At 30.8% G+C, this 15,905-nt stretch overlaps 1 protein-coding gene and 1 pseudogene across 1 annotated transcript; one reads left to right on the top strand and one right to left on the bottom strand.

Annotated features, from left to right (window-relative positions):
* Positions 1 to 1,178, bottom strand: LOC148194460 (bZIP transcription factor 53 pseudogene; annotated as a pseudogene).
* A 4,958-nt stretch (positions 1,179 to 6,136) lies between these two features.
* LOC124842474 (Vps51/Vps67 family (components of vesicular transport) protein) lies at positions 6,137 to 15,450 on the top strand. The gene is made up of 20 exons (XM_088097028.1): positions 6,137 to 6,410; positions 6,525 to 6,664; positions 6,743 to 6,797; positions 6,897 to 7,004; positions 7,161 to 7,259; positions 7,368 to 7,445; positions 7,809 to 7,886; positions 8,097 to 8,207; positions 9,579 to 9,679; positions 9,775 to 9,842; positions 11,926 to 11,999; positions 12,122 to 12,188; positions 12,490 to 12,599; positions 12,738 to 13,004; positions 13,113 to 13,229; positions 14,020 to 14,091; positions 14,174 to 14,224; positions 14,542 to 14,769; positions 14,856 to 15,032; positions 15,190 to 15,450. Exons 1-20 carry the CDS (start codon positions 6,243 to 6,245, stop codon positions 15,307 to 15,309), a joined length of 2,289 nt encoding a protein of 762 aa, XP_087953154.1. The 5' UTR covers positions 6,137 to 6,242; the 3' UTR covers positions 15,310 to 15,450.
* Positions 15,451 to 15,905: the final 455 nt, after the last annotated feature.

The following is a 15,905-nucleotide window of genomic DNA, read 5'->3' as shown; positions in this document are numbered from 1 at the left end:
TGAAATAAAAAACCCATTTTCAATATCGATCCAAAAAAATCAATGAGGGCCACAATGCTTAACGAATATGGGACAACCACAATCCATGACGGATATTCTGTCCTAAATACAACACATACTCCAATTTGTAGTTTCAAACACAATATCGATACAAGCAAATACATTCAGAACAGCAAACACAAACTTAAAAATTAAAACCCACGCACACCATCACTCGTAAACACCACCGTTCCCTTAATTTATTTGTCAACACCAGCAATAATTAAACCTAACCACCCGAAGACCTAATTCAATTATGAAGCAAACAGTCCTTCAGTTCCATGGAGGAACATGTCCGGGGACGCCATCATAGGGTGGGGGATCTGCCAAGGATTGAAGAGAAGGTCCGGAATCTGCGGGATCTCGACGGAGAGGTCGCCGACGTCTTCGGCGATCTCGAGAATTGAATTCAGAAACCGCAAACGATCGGCGAGCTCCATTGTCCGAGCTTTGAGGATGTCGTTGGCGGCTTCCATCTCAACGTACGCTTCCTCCTTCGCCTTTATGCTCTGCGCCAGATGTACGTTCTCGTTTTGCAATCGGCTCGCTTCTTCGGTTAGGTTTTCCAGCTGCTTCTGCTTCCGCATCCGCGATCTCCTCGCCGATTCGCGGTTCGACTCCATCCGCTTCCTCTTCCTCTCGTCTACGGCCGGATCTCCTCCCTCCGACGATCCTGAACTCGCAGGACGTTGAATCGAAGCCATTGAATTCGAAATTGGTGGTTTTTGCCAAGGTTAGGGAAATTAGCGTTTTGTAGATCTAATTAATTGTCAGAAATTCGAAAAAATAGTGGCTGCAATGAAGAAGCTAGGAGATTGAGAGGGAGTTCATGAGAAGACGTAGAACCAGTAGAGGAAGACGACGGAGAAGGAGTGGAGGAGACGGATTCGACGCATGGGGTTCGCCAGGGTCATAGAAATTCCGTAAACATTTGATTTCGAACAAGGTAGAAACAGAGTAGCTTGATCGAAGATAGGATATGGATTATGAAGACACAAAAGGGGGATTTGGGTTAGGTAGAAGAATCTGGGGAAGGTGAAAAGGTTTATCCGAAGAAGGTTTCAATAGGTGTAAGAGTTAGGTTTTATAGAAAAAATGTGGGGTTAGGTTGGGGTGGAAAACGTGCTAGGGTGCACTAGGGTAGGAATAATTAATTGAAAATTTTGATCCTTTAAGAGCTTAATGACAACGCGTCACAGCTGGCGCCAACGTGACGACTGAGAAAGAAACAGCTATTTTTCTTCCGGAGTAATTCAAAAACATGACTAGAACTAGGAAACGCACATTTCATTCAAATATAAGCTGTATTTTCAGTTAAATTATAAAAACATTTTCAATCCTAACCTTTGGCCAGAAAATAAAACAATTTTCCTATCTACTTACTTTTTTTTCATAAATGATTTTATATTAAAATATTAGGCATGACTATTTTTTATAAATATCATTATTTTTAATCGAACTTTTATTAAAAAATTGTTATATTGAAAATTATACTTTTAATTGAGTATATATTTTATTTTTTGTTAATTATACTGTATGATTAATATTTATTTCATTATTTTGTCCAACATTATCGTCTTACATAAATCACGATATAAGTATATATTAATTACAAAAATTTACAATCCCTAATATATGTAAAATAATGGAATATTAAAAAAATTAAATTGAAAAATACAAAGTATTTAAATATTTTGTAAACTAAGAAAGTATAGTAAACTTAAATTAAAATACTCCATTTGTAAATTATTGTAGCATGCTTTTTTAAGCTTAAATTAAAAGCATTTTATATATTTAATCTAACATTATTAATGATCGTCGCAGGCTTTTTAAAATTATATTTTAAAATTTAATATAAATTTATTTTATTTTATTAAAAACATTTAAGTTTGAAAATTTGTACAGAAAAACAACCAAGTATACTTTTAATAATATTATCATATTTTATCTTGTGTATTTAAAAGTTCATAATCCATTCGGCATATTTTTTATAAGTTATTATCGTTTTTTAAATTATTTTTACATGGATGTAAATTTCATGCATTATTCTCGTAGTTACGTGGTTATCGGAAAACTTTTCTTCCAAATCCCTCTGTTTTGTTTTGCTTTCAAACTTATTTTCTAACCAATATTAGTTGAAAAAAATTTCTTCCAAATCACATTATTTTGTTTTACTTTTAACTTGTTTTTAATATTTAAAAAATCAATAAATAACAAATTTATATTCAGTACAAAAATAGTTAAGAAATAACAAATTTATATTGAAAGAAAATAACTGAAATTTATTTATTTTTAGTTATGAATTTGGAGAAATAATAACACATAAACAATAGTGCATATTTAAATTTGGAGATGTTGATAACAATATGAAGAGTTTAGTCAAGTGGGAAAAACTAAATTTATAATATTTATACGTTATTTTATGTTGTAATTATTAGTTGTGATTTGTATATCTTGTAGAATAAATTAGGGATAAAATTAGTTTTAATTTTTAAATCTAGTTTAATATGTAAAATTGATATGATATCGTGTGAATTGAATAATAACTATATACTTGAGTGGTTGTGATTTATTGTAATTTGATTTTGTGTGTGAATGAAATAATTGAAATATGAGTACTTAAGTAATTTCCAACAAGTACATAATATGTAAAAAAAATTTAACTCAAAGCACGAAGAGGAAAGTATCAAATTTTCAATTCAATAAGTCAAATTCACTTTATCACATAATTCTTTTTCTAATTTATAATACAATGTTGAGTTGCAACAAAATGGTGTTGAATGCTAGTTTTTTTAGTAAGGTTTGAAAACATTTTAACTCCAAGACGTTAAGCGTCAAAATGTATCATTGAACATTGTTTTTTGTGAATACTTTGACACTCCAGAATATTTGTCACTGAGGGTCAGAAAATGTCATTGAGTGCTAGTTTTTGCAAAAGCTTTGGTGTTGAATCTCATCGTTGAGCTCTAGTTTCGTTATTTGTTCTGATCCGCTCTTTAGCTATTTTTGGTAGTTTTATTGGTTGACATCATTCATGTTGATGGCTTGAATGATTTATGGATTTATGGATAAATATGCATGTTTATGAAGATGTGTAAAATTATGACGATGATTGACATGATATGAGCATTGTATTTGGTGTAATTCCAAGAATTTTGTGTGGAGATTCTATGGTGACATTTGTATAGTGTATGCATTGATGTATGGATTCAAGTAAGAATGTATTCTTACGCTCTAATAATAATTCATACTTAAATAGAATAGAATGTATTACATGACAAATAGTAGTAGGAGCTTCGAGTTTATGAGCGTGGAAGGGATTAATCTTATGTGTGACAGGGTGAAATCCATTAGCAATGGCTCTACAGAGAAATAGAGGTCACTACAAGTTCACACCTCTAGTGAATCTAATGTCAATGCATATATCCAGAAAATTGAGTATAGAATAGTCTTCGATTATATGGTTTATATCTAGTGGATTATTTTGATTACATTGTTTTGTGATATAGCATGTTTTATTAATATATGATTTTTGTTTTGCAAATTAGTTTACCATCTTATGTTGTTTGTCCGTGTGTTGTTTCTTTTTTTTTCTTTGTAATGATTACCTTATTGATGTGAGCAAATGAAAATTTAATTTAGATATATCTATTAAAGATAGTTAAAATTGTAAGGAGCCTTCTAGAAAAATAAATAATTATTATTTTTTATATATGATTTTTGTTGGTTTAGTATGAATATATAAATGTCATATTTCTATAATATATTTTTTATAGGGACGTATTAAAATATTTTATACTATAAATTATTTATTTTAATTATTATTATGAAATATTTTATTTTATTAGTTTAATGTTATTAAAATGATATATTACAAAAATTAGCTAAAAACCATTAACATTATAAATTAAATTCTTAAAATATAAGTAATTAAATATTGTGTATTAAATATCTTTGTATTAATTAAACTAATTTATAAACTAATAGATAATGTATTAATGTTACATAATACATTCATTAATTTGTGGGTGCGGTGTTTATAATTATATTTATTGTTCTTATTTTATGGGTGCAGTGTTTATAATTTTTTTTATATTATTATTATTATTTCATTAATTACAACCTCATTTTTATTCATTTATTATCATTAGTGAGGTGTCTATAACTCAAATTTATTTATATAGTGTTATTATTTTATTTTTCTTAATAAGATATTTATAACTTTATTTTTGTTTATTATTTATTATTATTATTATTATTATTATTATTATTATTATTTTATTAGAAGGGGTTAATAATTTTTATTTATTTATTTTTATTATTTTCATTTATTTAGTGAGATGCATTTAACCTCATTTTCATTTATCTATATTTATATTCAGTGACGTACTTTTAACCTCAATCTCGTTTTTATTTAATTACTTTATGTTTAAATTATAGAATAAGTTTTAATATCTAATTATTATTATAAATATCTCACACACACACACACAGATATATATATATATATATATATATATATATATATATATATATATATATATATATATATATATATATATAATATGATAAATAAAGATTTGATTTACTATAATTAGTATAATTTTGGAAATTTAAATGAGTATATATCAGTTCATTTATCCTAATTAGTTACTACTAAATAATTTTACTAATTGTATTTAGAGCTGTAGCCTTTGAGATTTAAATGAGTAGATTATTAGTTCATTTATCTTAAACAGCCACTTGAGAAAATTTATTCGAATCTTTATAAATGTAATATAAAGTGAAATCAATGAATTCATCAAGAATTTATGTTATATTTCTTTTTATATGATATGAATTGTTTGAATTAAATTAATGATAATAATGTTATATGTATTATGATTTAATGTCAATTGTTTATTCCTCTGAACTATACACACTAACAAAAATATAGATGCAAATGCTAGAAGAATAATTGGATTAAGACAAATATGATTATTTTCAGTTATCATTTGTAAATATTTGTAATACTAATTTTAGTGAACTTATATTTGTATTTTGTTTTGTAGAAGATCTTTTTAATTATAATGTCCTTATTGGTTTAAAAACTTTAGATGTTACGTTGTTCATCCTCTCAGTTAAACCATTTAGTCGAGGAGTTCTAAGAGAAGTCTTCTCATGTGTAATGCCATGTTATTTATACCGATTTTACAATCGTAGTTATGTGAATAGTTTTCTCTCTTCTCCTCTCTCAATATGCTTGTGTTCTAAGTGATTTGTGACTTTTATTTTTCTATCTCTCTTACTTTTTACCCTTTTTAGGTTAAGTGAGACATCAAATGAGTTTTTCAACTTTTGAACATTTTCTTCACATAGATTTGGTAATCTACTTACTTAGAGTTGGTTATCCATACTATTGTTCTAAAATTAATATATGGGTACTTCAAATAAGTTAAAATATAAAAAAAAAAGTCTATTTCACATTTTTCTACTATAGATTGTTTAAATACATTTTAATTCGTTTTATTAGATTTTAGTTCTCTTACGAAGGTCATCAACTTACGTGACATTAAAAAGACTTGAAAATAAATGGTAAGAATGACTTCCCAGCCTTTTTGGTTGATGGGAAATAAATATAATTTTTCTTTGTAATGAGTTCATTAAGTAGATAAACATACTTTTACTATAATATTAATGTGTCATTTAAAAAAAAAAATGAATAACGCAATATAAATTACATATTTTGAAAATAAAAATTGTAGTTTTTTTTCTAAATTATACGATTTTAAAACTATCGAATCAAGTAATTTAGGATAAACTTTCAAATTACATAATCAAACAAAAAATTCTCATTTTTTACTTTTTATTGGTCAGAAATGTTATCAGAAATTGAAGGACGAAACTCACAAGGGTTATTTGAACTTTTATTAGATCCAACGGTGGTGTAGGAAGAAAAACCTAATTTCTTGGTGAATCTATCAGGATAAGAAAGCCGGGCCAGACCAGTCGTTGACATCGAGCTCCGAATGAGTAGTCAGCCCAGGTCAACTAGACATGGGCCAACGAGCCATGTAGGCCCGTTTTCCACTCACCTCGAACATGGTCATTCGCTTTCAACTTTCAACAAAGATCAAACTCGTTTCACTACATTTCACAGATCGGAGAGAGAACGGAGTTGGTTCAACCGACACAACAGAGGAAACGAGAAGAGAAAGAAGAAAATGGGGACTGATGAAGTACCAATGGACGACAAGGCGAAGAGGATGAGAGATCTGCTATCGAGTTTCTACTCACCAGACCCTTCCAACTCCAACACCACCTCCAAAAACGCTTCCCTTGACGATATCAATTCCACCTCCTTCGATCCCGATCAGTACATGAACATCCTGGTAAAATCGTATCACTCTTCTTCAATTAATCACTCTCATCGTGAAACACGAACTTGAACTAACTTGAATTGAACTTTCACTCGATTTCATTGAACGAACGAATGAATTATGCAGGCGTACAAGTCCAATTTGGAAGGGCTGCTTCAACGTCACGTTGAAATGGCTGCTGAAATAAAGAATCTCGACACCGACTTGCAAATGCTGGTCTACGAGAATTACAACAAGTTCATTAGTGCAACAGACACTATAAAGAGGCATGTATACATATAACCCTCCCTCACTTGCTTTATCGTATCAAAATTTCCAGCATCTAATGCTTGCTTTTCGAACAGGATGAAGAGTAACATTTCAGGGATGGAGGCGAACATGGAACAGCTTCTTGAGAAGGTAACCGTAACGTACCTACTTTGTTGAAAATATTAGAATCAAAATAGCAAGTGGAAGAAAAGGGAGTTTGATGGTACTTCACATTTTTCTCCAACGCAGATCATGTCTGTGCAGTCAAGAAGTGACAATGTCAACACTTCTTTATTTGACAAAAGGGAGCATATTGAGAAGGTGCATCGGACTTGTAATCTTCTTCGTAAAGTTCAGGTATTACTTATCAAAGCAAGCGTACCTATTTCTTTATTCTGGCTTTGCATCACTGGAATATTCGTGTTCCATATATCCGTTAGTGATATGAGTTGTGAGCGTTTTTTGTGGAAATGGAATAGGACTGACATACTTTTCACCTTTGCCGAAGAGTAGTTCATATATGATCTACCCGATAGACTAGGTAAGTGCATCAAGTCAGAGGCTTACGCAGATGCCGTCAGGTTCTATACTGGAGCAATGCCAATTTTTAAGGTTGTGCCTGGCCTATATAGTTTCTGATTCAATCCCTTTATTATTTTTACATACAACATGTTAATCCAGGTCTCAGATGGAATATCTCGTTTTCCCCTTCTTTATTAGGCCTATGGAGATTCATCATTCCGGGATTGTAAGCAAGCTTCTGAGGAAGCAATGGCTATCATAGTAAAAAACTTACAGGTATAGTTCTTTCGTCTATGTCAGACTGATCGGACATGAACCATAAACTAAAATGCAAGTTGACACTGAATTTATTTATCTATTCCTTTTTTGGCAATCACGGAAAATTAATCGTGGCTTATTTTATTGCTAAGTTGTAATACAATTGATGGATAGCTGGATGCTATCTTTTGTAGTAACTGAATTCATCATAGTAAACTTGGATAGGATTAGCTTACCCTATGCACCATTCTAATCTGGTCTTCCAAACACGGTAAAACTTAAAATGTTCAATTGGTCACTATTAAAATTAACATACATATATAGTCTCTTGTTTTTAGTAGAAGCTTGTTATCATGATTTGACATTTTTCTCTCTAACCAGGGGAAGCTATTTTCAGATTCTGAATCAATACAAGTGAGAGCTGATGCAGCCGTGCTTCTTAAGCAGTTGGATTTTCCGGTTTGTTCACTTTTTATAAATAGAAGAATTTCTTTTTTCATGCTAGATAAGATATGATGGAATATGATCAACTAGTAAATATTTTCTGAATTTTACTGTTGAAGAACTGCCATGTTCTCTTTCCCTACCTTTCAGAGAGAAATCGCATCATATTTTTGTGTGTGTTATCAATAAATGTTGCATGATGCTAGGTTTTCAATTTATTGGCAGGTGGATAATTTAAAGACGAAGTTATTTGAAAAGTTAGAACAATCTATTACAGACATTCGACTTAACCCTATAGAAATAAACAATGCATCCAGAGACTATTCTGCTCACGAGGTAACTAGTGCCAAAGCATTATCCTTTTGTATATTGTCTTTCTCTCTTACCCAATGATATCTGATATTACTAATTTACTATCATATCTTTGGCTACTTAAGATGTTCACGACAAAACAACATTGAGGTTATGTGTGTATCCTAGAGCACCAATTTAAGCAAGATATTCTTCACCAACCAAAATTATTGTCATAATAAAAGTATGACCACTCCATAGATTACATACTTCATCCATAAGTAGTGATTTAGTGTCCTGAAGTGTTGAATATGAATATGTGACACAAATTGAAGTTGTTAGAATAAGTATTAAAATCTGGCTAGGAAATAGTTGTGTTGGGAACTACTTCCTGTTGTACCTATGAGTTGTACCTAGTTTTGTACCTAGGAGTCTAGTGTAGTCTTTTGATCTTTCATATTCTCATTGCATTGGATTTCTATTATTATAAATAGAAGATCATAAGAGGGGTCTTTCAAGTCCTCTAAAATATATTTTTCTCTTTTTTAATCTTAAGTTTTCATGCATCAGTTAGGCATATACATGTTGGGATTTTTCTTGAGGATATATTGGGGAGATTCATCATCAATGAGTCATGAGTCATCATATAGGAGATCATGACACCACCTTTTACCCAAAACTTTAAGACTGTGTTTGACTTTTTTTTTCTTATGTTACTCAACTTTTTTATTTTTACTCAATGTGAAATTTTCAACTCATACTTGGATTCCTAACAATCTCTCTTTCAAGCGTGAGTTGAGTTTTACCATAATGGAACATGCTTGTATCTATCAACCTCAACACATTTTCCCTGATCCTAACTATTGTTGTTTTTTACTATAACAAGACATACTTACCTTCATCTAAGCCATTTTCCAAGACAAACCATACCTGATACTATTGTTGGGAATTCTTTAGGGGATACATTGGGAGATTCATCACCACTGAGCCGTGAGTCAACTATATAAGAGATCATAACACTGCCTCCAACCCAAAATCTTAAAGCTTTGTTTTTATGGGTGTTTATATATTATTTAACTTTCTCATTTCTATTCAATGTGAGGTTTTTTACTCATACATGAATTTGTAAAATTGTATTTATGCAAGTAGCTCTAAAATTGTTGATGTTCATGTGCTGGACAAGAATGTTGAGGAGTTGGCCAATAACAGGAAATAAACAAGTAATGATTACATGGATGGTTATGTCAAATAATCGGCCAAGGGAATTCATGAATGAAATATTATTACTCTTCAAATCCAATTCCACTTTTTCCCCTTCTATTCAGCCTATTTTACTTCCATTTGTATGTATCTTTTTTTCTTGTAACTGATGTTATAAGATTGATGAATTATCATTGTTCCCGTTTCTTAATGTAGGCAGCTGTTCATGAATTTGTGGAGGCAGTTCGTGCATTTAGAGTTATATTTCCTGATTCCGATGAACAATTGGTTAAACTTGCTGAAGACTTAGTCACCAAGTTCGTATCATTATTTTTCCTCAGGAAACATTTTTATTTACATTTGATTAAATTTGTATAATATCATATATGCACACTTTTTTACTGTATGTCAGGAACTTTGTAATTGCTGAGGAATATGTAAAGACACGGATTTGCCCAGAGGATCTACTTGGTGTTCTTCGTAAGTAGTTGCCCTTTGTTAGTACTTCAGTATTTTTTGTGTGTGTGTTCATAGCTTATTGGAAAAATACTTGATTTCTAAAACTATATGTCTTTTTACTTTCAGTACTGCATTAAATGAGTCAATGACATTCGTCCCATGCCCGTTATATGATATTTACTTTTAATATAAAAATTACCATTTGGTTATATGCCTGGATTTTTTAAATTACATGGAATTTTTCTCTCTCTGAGCAATGCAGTTCTATTTCTCAAAGGCACAAGTTGTGCTTAGTGGGCCTTATTTACTGCTTATCAATATGAACACATAAACACTGTATGGTAGAACTTATGAAAATAGTGTTTGATATGTTCCTAGTTGTTTTCAGCTTATCTTGATATGCTTTCAAGGATGACTTATGAAAATAATTCTAGAAACAACTTATACAAAAATGCTTATATAATGTAACTAAGTTTTTTCCCAAAGCGTCCAAATGTATTGAAAAGGTCTGTGTGTCGTTATACTAACAAAATACTAACAACTTACATTTTCTGATAAAAAAAAAGTGCTGCCTATATGCATTCATGTGGTTATGTCTTTTTGATATCATTTATTGCAATGGAGTGTTTTTCTAATCATGTATTTTAGATGATATATTTGGACCATAAGGAGAAACTCGTCATTATCTCCATTTGTATTTGGCTATATATTCATCTCATAGATTGTGTTATGTATGATAAATTAAAGTTTCTTACTTATGTGGTTTCAGTATTTAATCCATTGGAACCACTATAATATTAATCAGTAATATGGATATGTTTTTGCGAAATATTTTCAAGATGCTAATGAGTGCATTCACCTTAATACATCTTGGCAAAGAGCTATACCAAAGAGAAGAGCTAAATTCCATTTGCCCTGCTTAATACAATAGGAAGCACTTGACCCTGTTTTCCCCATTTACCCTTGTGTTAATTTTCAGTAATTGATGTGTCCGAACCTTTTCTTTTTCTCTTAAACTTGTCAAGATTTTGTATTTATATTATTTTACTTTCTCCGTTTCCTTTTTAGTGTCATTTCTACGTTTTTTTTTTTGTTGGGGATGGAATGGAAAAGGAAAGAAAGAAGGAGAAAGAGAGTGGAAGGTGAGGATGTTTGAATTGAAGAAAAGAGAGTGTGAAAGGGGAGAACCATGAATAACAAGGTTGTTGTTAAGTTTATTGATGTAAAAAAATAAAAATAAAAATAAAATTAATTGAAAGTATAATAAATTACCAACGCACTCTTGTTAAAATTTAATTAAAATAAATGTAAATTAAAATTAAAAGATAATTAGTTATAAAATAATTATTTTATAAAATTGAAAATAATATAAAAATTATTTTAAAATTATATTTAATTTATTTAAATAATTAATTATAATTATTTTCTATCTATTTTCTACCTATCAATTTAAAAAATTAGAATATAATAAAACTAATTTATAATTTAATTGATTAAATTTAATGTTTTATAAAATCAATTACTAAATATTAAAATTTATTTTATAAAATGTTAATATTTAAGTTGTTTTACTTATTATTATAATATTATTCATTTTAATTATTTATTAGATTATAATAAAACGTACCTAAGCATAATTATTATGTTCAAAATTTTCAACTTTCGTCGGGAAAGTTAAGTATGAAATTTTGTTTAGTTTTCCCTTTTTTAAGGTTTTGTTTTCAAGTTTTCTTCACTTTTCTTCACTTTTCTTCACTTTTCTTCACTCCCTATGTTTTGTGTAGTTAAAAAAAACTTATGGTTAAGGTTGTTTTGGGGAAATCAATAAATGTTTTAAATTTTCTCGATCTTGATAAAAATTTATAAGATTTCTTACTTTACTCTTTTTCATTTCTATGCTGCAATAAATGCATATACGTAATCTAATACAAGATTGGTTGAAGAGTAAATGTATAAATGAGAAAAGAGTAATTAGTATTGTATTGAAATTTGAAGAAGAAAGCTAAATAAAAACAAAAATCTTTCAAAATTTAGATAGTTCAAAGGAAACAAAGGGAATAATTGTTAAACCAGTTTCAAAACTTCTTTAAATTTGTAATTACAGGAGTTATCTGGAATGATGTGCTCCTAATAGATGAAGTCTTGCAGGAAGCAGCTCTCTCAAACCATTCTCTTGAGGTTATCCATTTATCTTTTTTCGTTCACCTAAGTTGAAGCTATTCAATTTTCTCCTTTCGCATATTTTTAGAATATAATCATTAAAAAGTTAATTTCAATCAACTAATCCTAAATATTTCCAGGCTGCAAAGGTTGTCCTCATGTCATTTGTTAGAAGTGCATTTTCTCATCTTCTGCAAGACATCTCAGGTTAGTTCTTTGACTTGTAATCAGAATGTTTCTGATATTAGGTTTCAGCTTAAAGTTTAAAATACTTTCCCTACCTTGTAGGAGAATCAAGAAATTAAAAATCTTAGTTAGATGATTGCACCAATGTGACAGATTTTATTTTTTTTACAATGATCAGAAGCATAGAATGCTATAAATTACGTTGTTGCTTATCCTCACTTGTAAAAATAGCTCTATTATGTATTCACATGGTTTTGGCTACTGGAAAAATTTTAGAAAGTTGTCTTCCTAAATGTACACTGAGATAGCATCTGTTTTGTAGGCTCCCTCTTACAAATCCTGAAAAAGGATGGTGCAGAACAGTGCTCTCTTGATGTTGTTCTTGATGCAAGTACAAAATCAGTTCTTCAAGGAAGCTTGAATGTCTTGTTGGTAAGCACGTTTTTATGCTTAGATTGTTCTAACCAAGTTTATATGCAATTATGTATACATCATGCATGTATTGCCATTGAGATTTTCTCCCATTTCCGTTTTATGTCATTTGATTTACATTTAATCACTCTCCTTCAGGATTTCCGCAAAATTTTAGATGAAAACTCTGGGATCGTAGTTAGATTAAGAGAGTTAATTATTGATTGGGTTCAAGAAGGACTTCAGGACTTTTTTACGAAAATGGAGGATCAGTTCCTTCTATTATCAGGTAGAAGTAACTCATCTATTCAAGCACACGGTTTGGCAGAGGGTGCTCAAGGGGATAAAGCTTTTGCTGGCCTTGTCCTTGTGCTGGCCCAGTTGTCTGCTTTCATTGAACAAACTGTCATCCCAAAAGTCACCGAGGCAAGGGTTCACTTTATAGACTTATAATTCCATTCCTGGAATTTCACTATGTTGCTTTTTGTTTCAGATCCTCTGGGTATACCTAAAAGTTTTCCTTGTAATCTTCAGGAAATAGCTTCTTCCTTTTCTGGGGGTAGTATTAGAGGTCATGAATCTGGACCTGCCTTTGTTCCTGGAGAAATATGTCGAAAATTTCGGTCAGCTGGTGAAAAGTTCCTGCACTTCGTACGTTTTTAAGTTCATATTTTGCTTTTAATGAAATTGCAATTGATGACTAGTTTTGTCCTTGTCCGTATGTCACTCATTCTTATTCATACAGTCCCTAGGTAATGCCTAAAGCATGTTTAGTGTTTTTCAGCTTGATTTTAATACCAGATAATATTTATGTTTGCATGGAAAAGATGAGTTCCAATGTGATTGACCATTTAAGCCTGTTGACAGTGTCTGTTTGCATGTGAAATACAATCCCATTCAAAACCTGGAAATGATGCAGTTGTTACATTATGTATTGTGAGCTTTCTCTCATGAACTGACTACTTTAGCTGCCTGTTCAGTTTTACACTGTCGGTTAATTTTATGTGGAACGATGTATTAGTTTTTTCAGGAATGTTGACAACTGAGTTTTGAGCAGTTCTTATTAATTTCTTCTGTGGCTTTTGTTGATTTTTGTCTTGGCTTTTACTTGACTGGTAGTGGACTTTGTAATCCTATGTACGTATGGTGCATTTGATTGTAAAATGGTCGTGTTTTCTAGAATATTTGATTGTCCTTTGAATTTATTAAGGATGGATAGCTCCTATGGCTTTGCTTTGATGTTCTGGGATCATTTCTTATAAGCGAACTAGCGAGCTTTACTTCACTTTCTTTGTTTCGTAGTACACTTTCTTGAGTTCTCCGGTTTTGGTGGATATTTAATCTCCAGTTATCTGTGCCTGATCCGTTACAAGTTCTCTATTTTTTTTATTATCTAAAATTTTTCAAATTGAACAGTGTTTCCCTATACTTTTTTTTTCAGTACGTAAATATGAGAACTCAGAGGATATCATTTCTCCTGAAGAAGAGGTTTACCACCCCTAATTGGGTTAAGGTCAGTCTGTTGTATCCGTCTTTTGGTGATTGATTGTCTTTGAAAGAGCTTGAATCTGGAATTTTTTCTTTTCTTTACACAGCATAAAGAGCCAAGAGAAGTTCATATGTTTGTTGATCTGTTTCTTCAAGAGGTTGGTATATCTATATATTTAAGATCAACCACATTTTTATGTGTCTTTTAAGTTTGCACTGAATGGTTTAAGCGTCGCAGTTGAATACTAGTCATATTAAATCTGGAATATAATGAATGAGCATGATGCTTTACATTTGTCTATGTGATGAGAATATTCTGTAATTAATTGAAGCACAACAATAAAAAAAATCTTATTCCATTCGGCGAGGTTGACTTTGTGGATTACACAACACTGTTCGCTTTGGTTAAAGATCAAATTTTAATTGAAGCAAACTGGAGGAAATTTTAATTTCCTTTATTTTCTTTTTGTTCCAGCTTGAAGGTATAGTTAAGGAAGTGAAGCAGATATTGCCTCAAGGTAGACGTAAGCACCGCAGGACTGATAGTAATGGAAGTAGTGCTTCCTCAAGGAGCAACCCATTACGGGAAGAGAAACTGGGTAGGTCAAACACTCAAAGGGCAAGGAGCCAGCTTTTGGAAACGCATCTGGCAAAGTTGTTTAAGCAAAAAGTTGAAATTTTTAACAAAGTAGAATATACACAGGTATTTTGTGACTATTATATTGGAGACTTAAATGTGAATAGTTGGTTGGGAGGGAGCCCTGATATCATTTTCCTTATGGGCCGCAGGAGTCTGTTGTTACAACTTTAGTTAAATTGTGTCTTAAAAGTTTACAAGAATTTGCCCGACTCCAGACTTTTAACCGAAGTGGATTCCAGCAAATTCAAGTGGATATCCAGTTCCTAAGGATCCCTTTAAGGGATATAGTTGAAGATGAAGCTGCAATCGACTTCTTGCTTGATGAGGTAGGAAAATTTCTCTTAAACATAGTTTTCATGGTGATGTCACGCAGTTTTCTTTTCCCCCTGTTCTGAACTCATCCGTATGCCCTAGCTTCTTTTAATTCTTAATAGCTTATGCATCTGTTGTGCTTATTTATATTTTTGTATCTTTTGGGCGTAGGTGATTGTTGCCACCGCAGAACGGTGCCTAGATCCGGTTCCATTGGAGCCTCCCATATTGGACAAACTTATACGAGCAAAGTTGGCTAAAACCGAGCAGCAAAATACAGATTCTTCATAAATATTTTTGTGGAAGCATTGGATATATATGTTTGTCATCTCGTAGAATTTATGGTTTGGTTTTGGCCGTTGAAAACTAACTTTCTGTTCACTTTGTAAATCTATTGTAACATATATCATATTGCCATTTTATTTTTGTGAACATTGAAACATGAGGAAGTTATATTCATTCATGGAGGGATCCAGAAACCAATTAAAGCGGGTTCGGTTTTCCCTCCGCCCCCTTTATAATTATTTAAATATAATCTTAAAACAAATTTCTTTACTAAATACTGACGTTAACAAATAAATTTGCTAATTTTAAACAAAACTATATTTATTTTTTTAACGTATAAAAATAAGAACACAGCTGAAATATGACTAAAGATTTATGTAATAAACAATAAAATTTCTATATATCTAAAAAGATGCACGAACTTGATTTGAGAGAAATGTAATTGATTATTTTAAGATGGTCATAATTAAGAAGAGAATTGAGTTTAAAGATAACCGATTATCGTGAAATTATTATAAAATGATAATCGATTATTTGAAAATATAATATATATTTAAAAGTTTTCTAATATTGTTTGTGCAAATAATAAATTATTGTTTTGA

This window comes from Vigna umbellata, chromosome 8, assembly GCF_029865625.1.
Source record: "Vigna umbellata cultivar VRB3 chromosome 8, Vumbellata_1.0, whole genome shotgun sequence".
In the NCBI taxonomy this organism is placed as follows: domain Eukaryota; kingdom Viridiplantae; phylum Streptophyta; class Magnoliopsida; order Fabales; family Fabaceae; genus Vigna; species Vigna umbellata.
The sequence above is the reverse complement of the archived record's forward strand: the minus strand, read 5'-3'. Positions and strand labels throughout refer to the sequence as shown.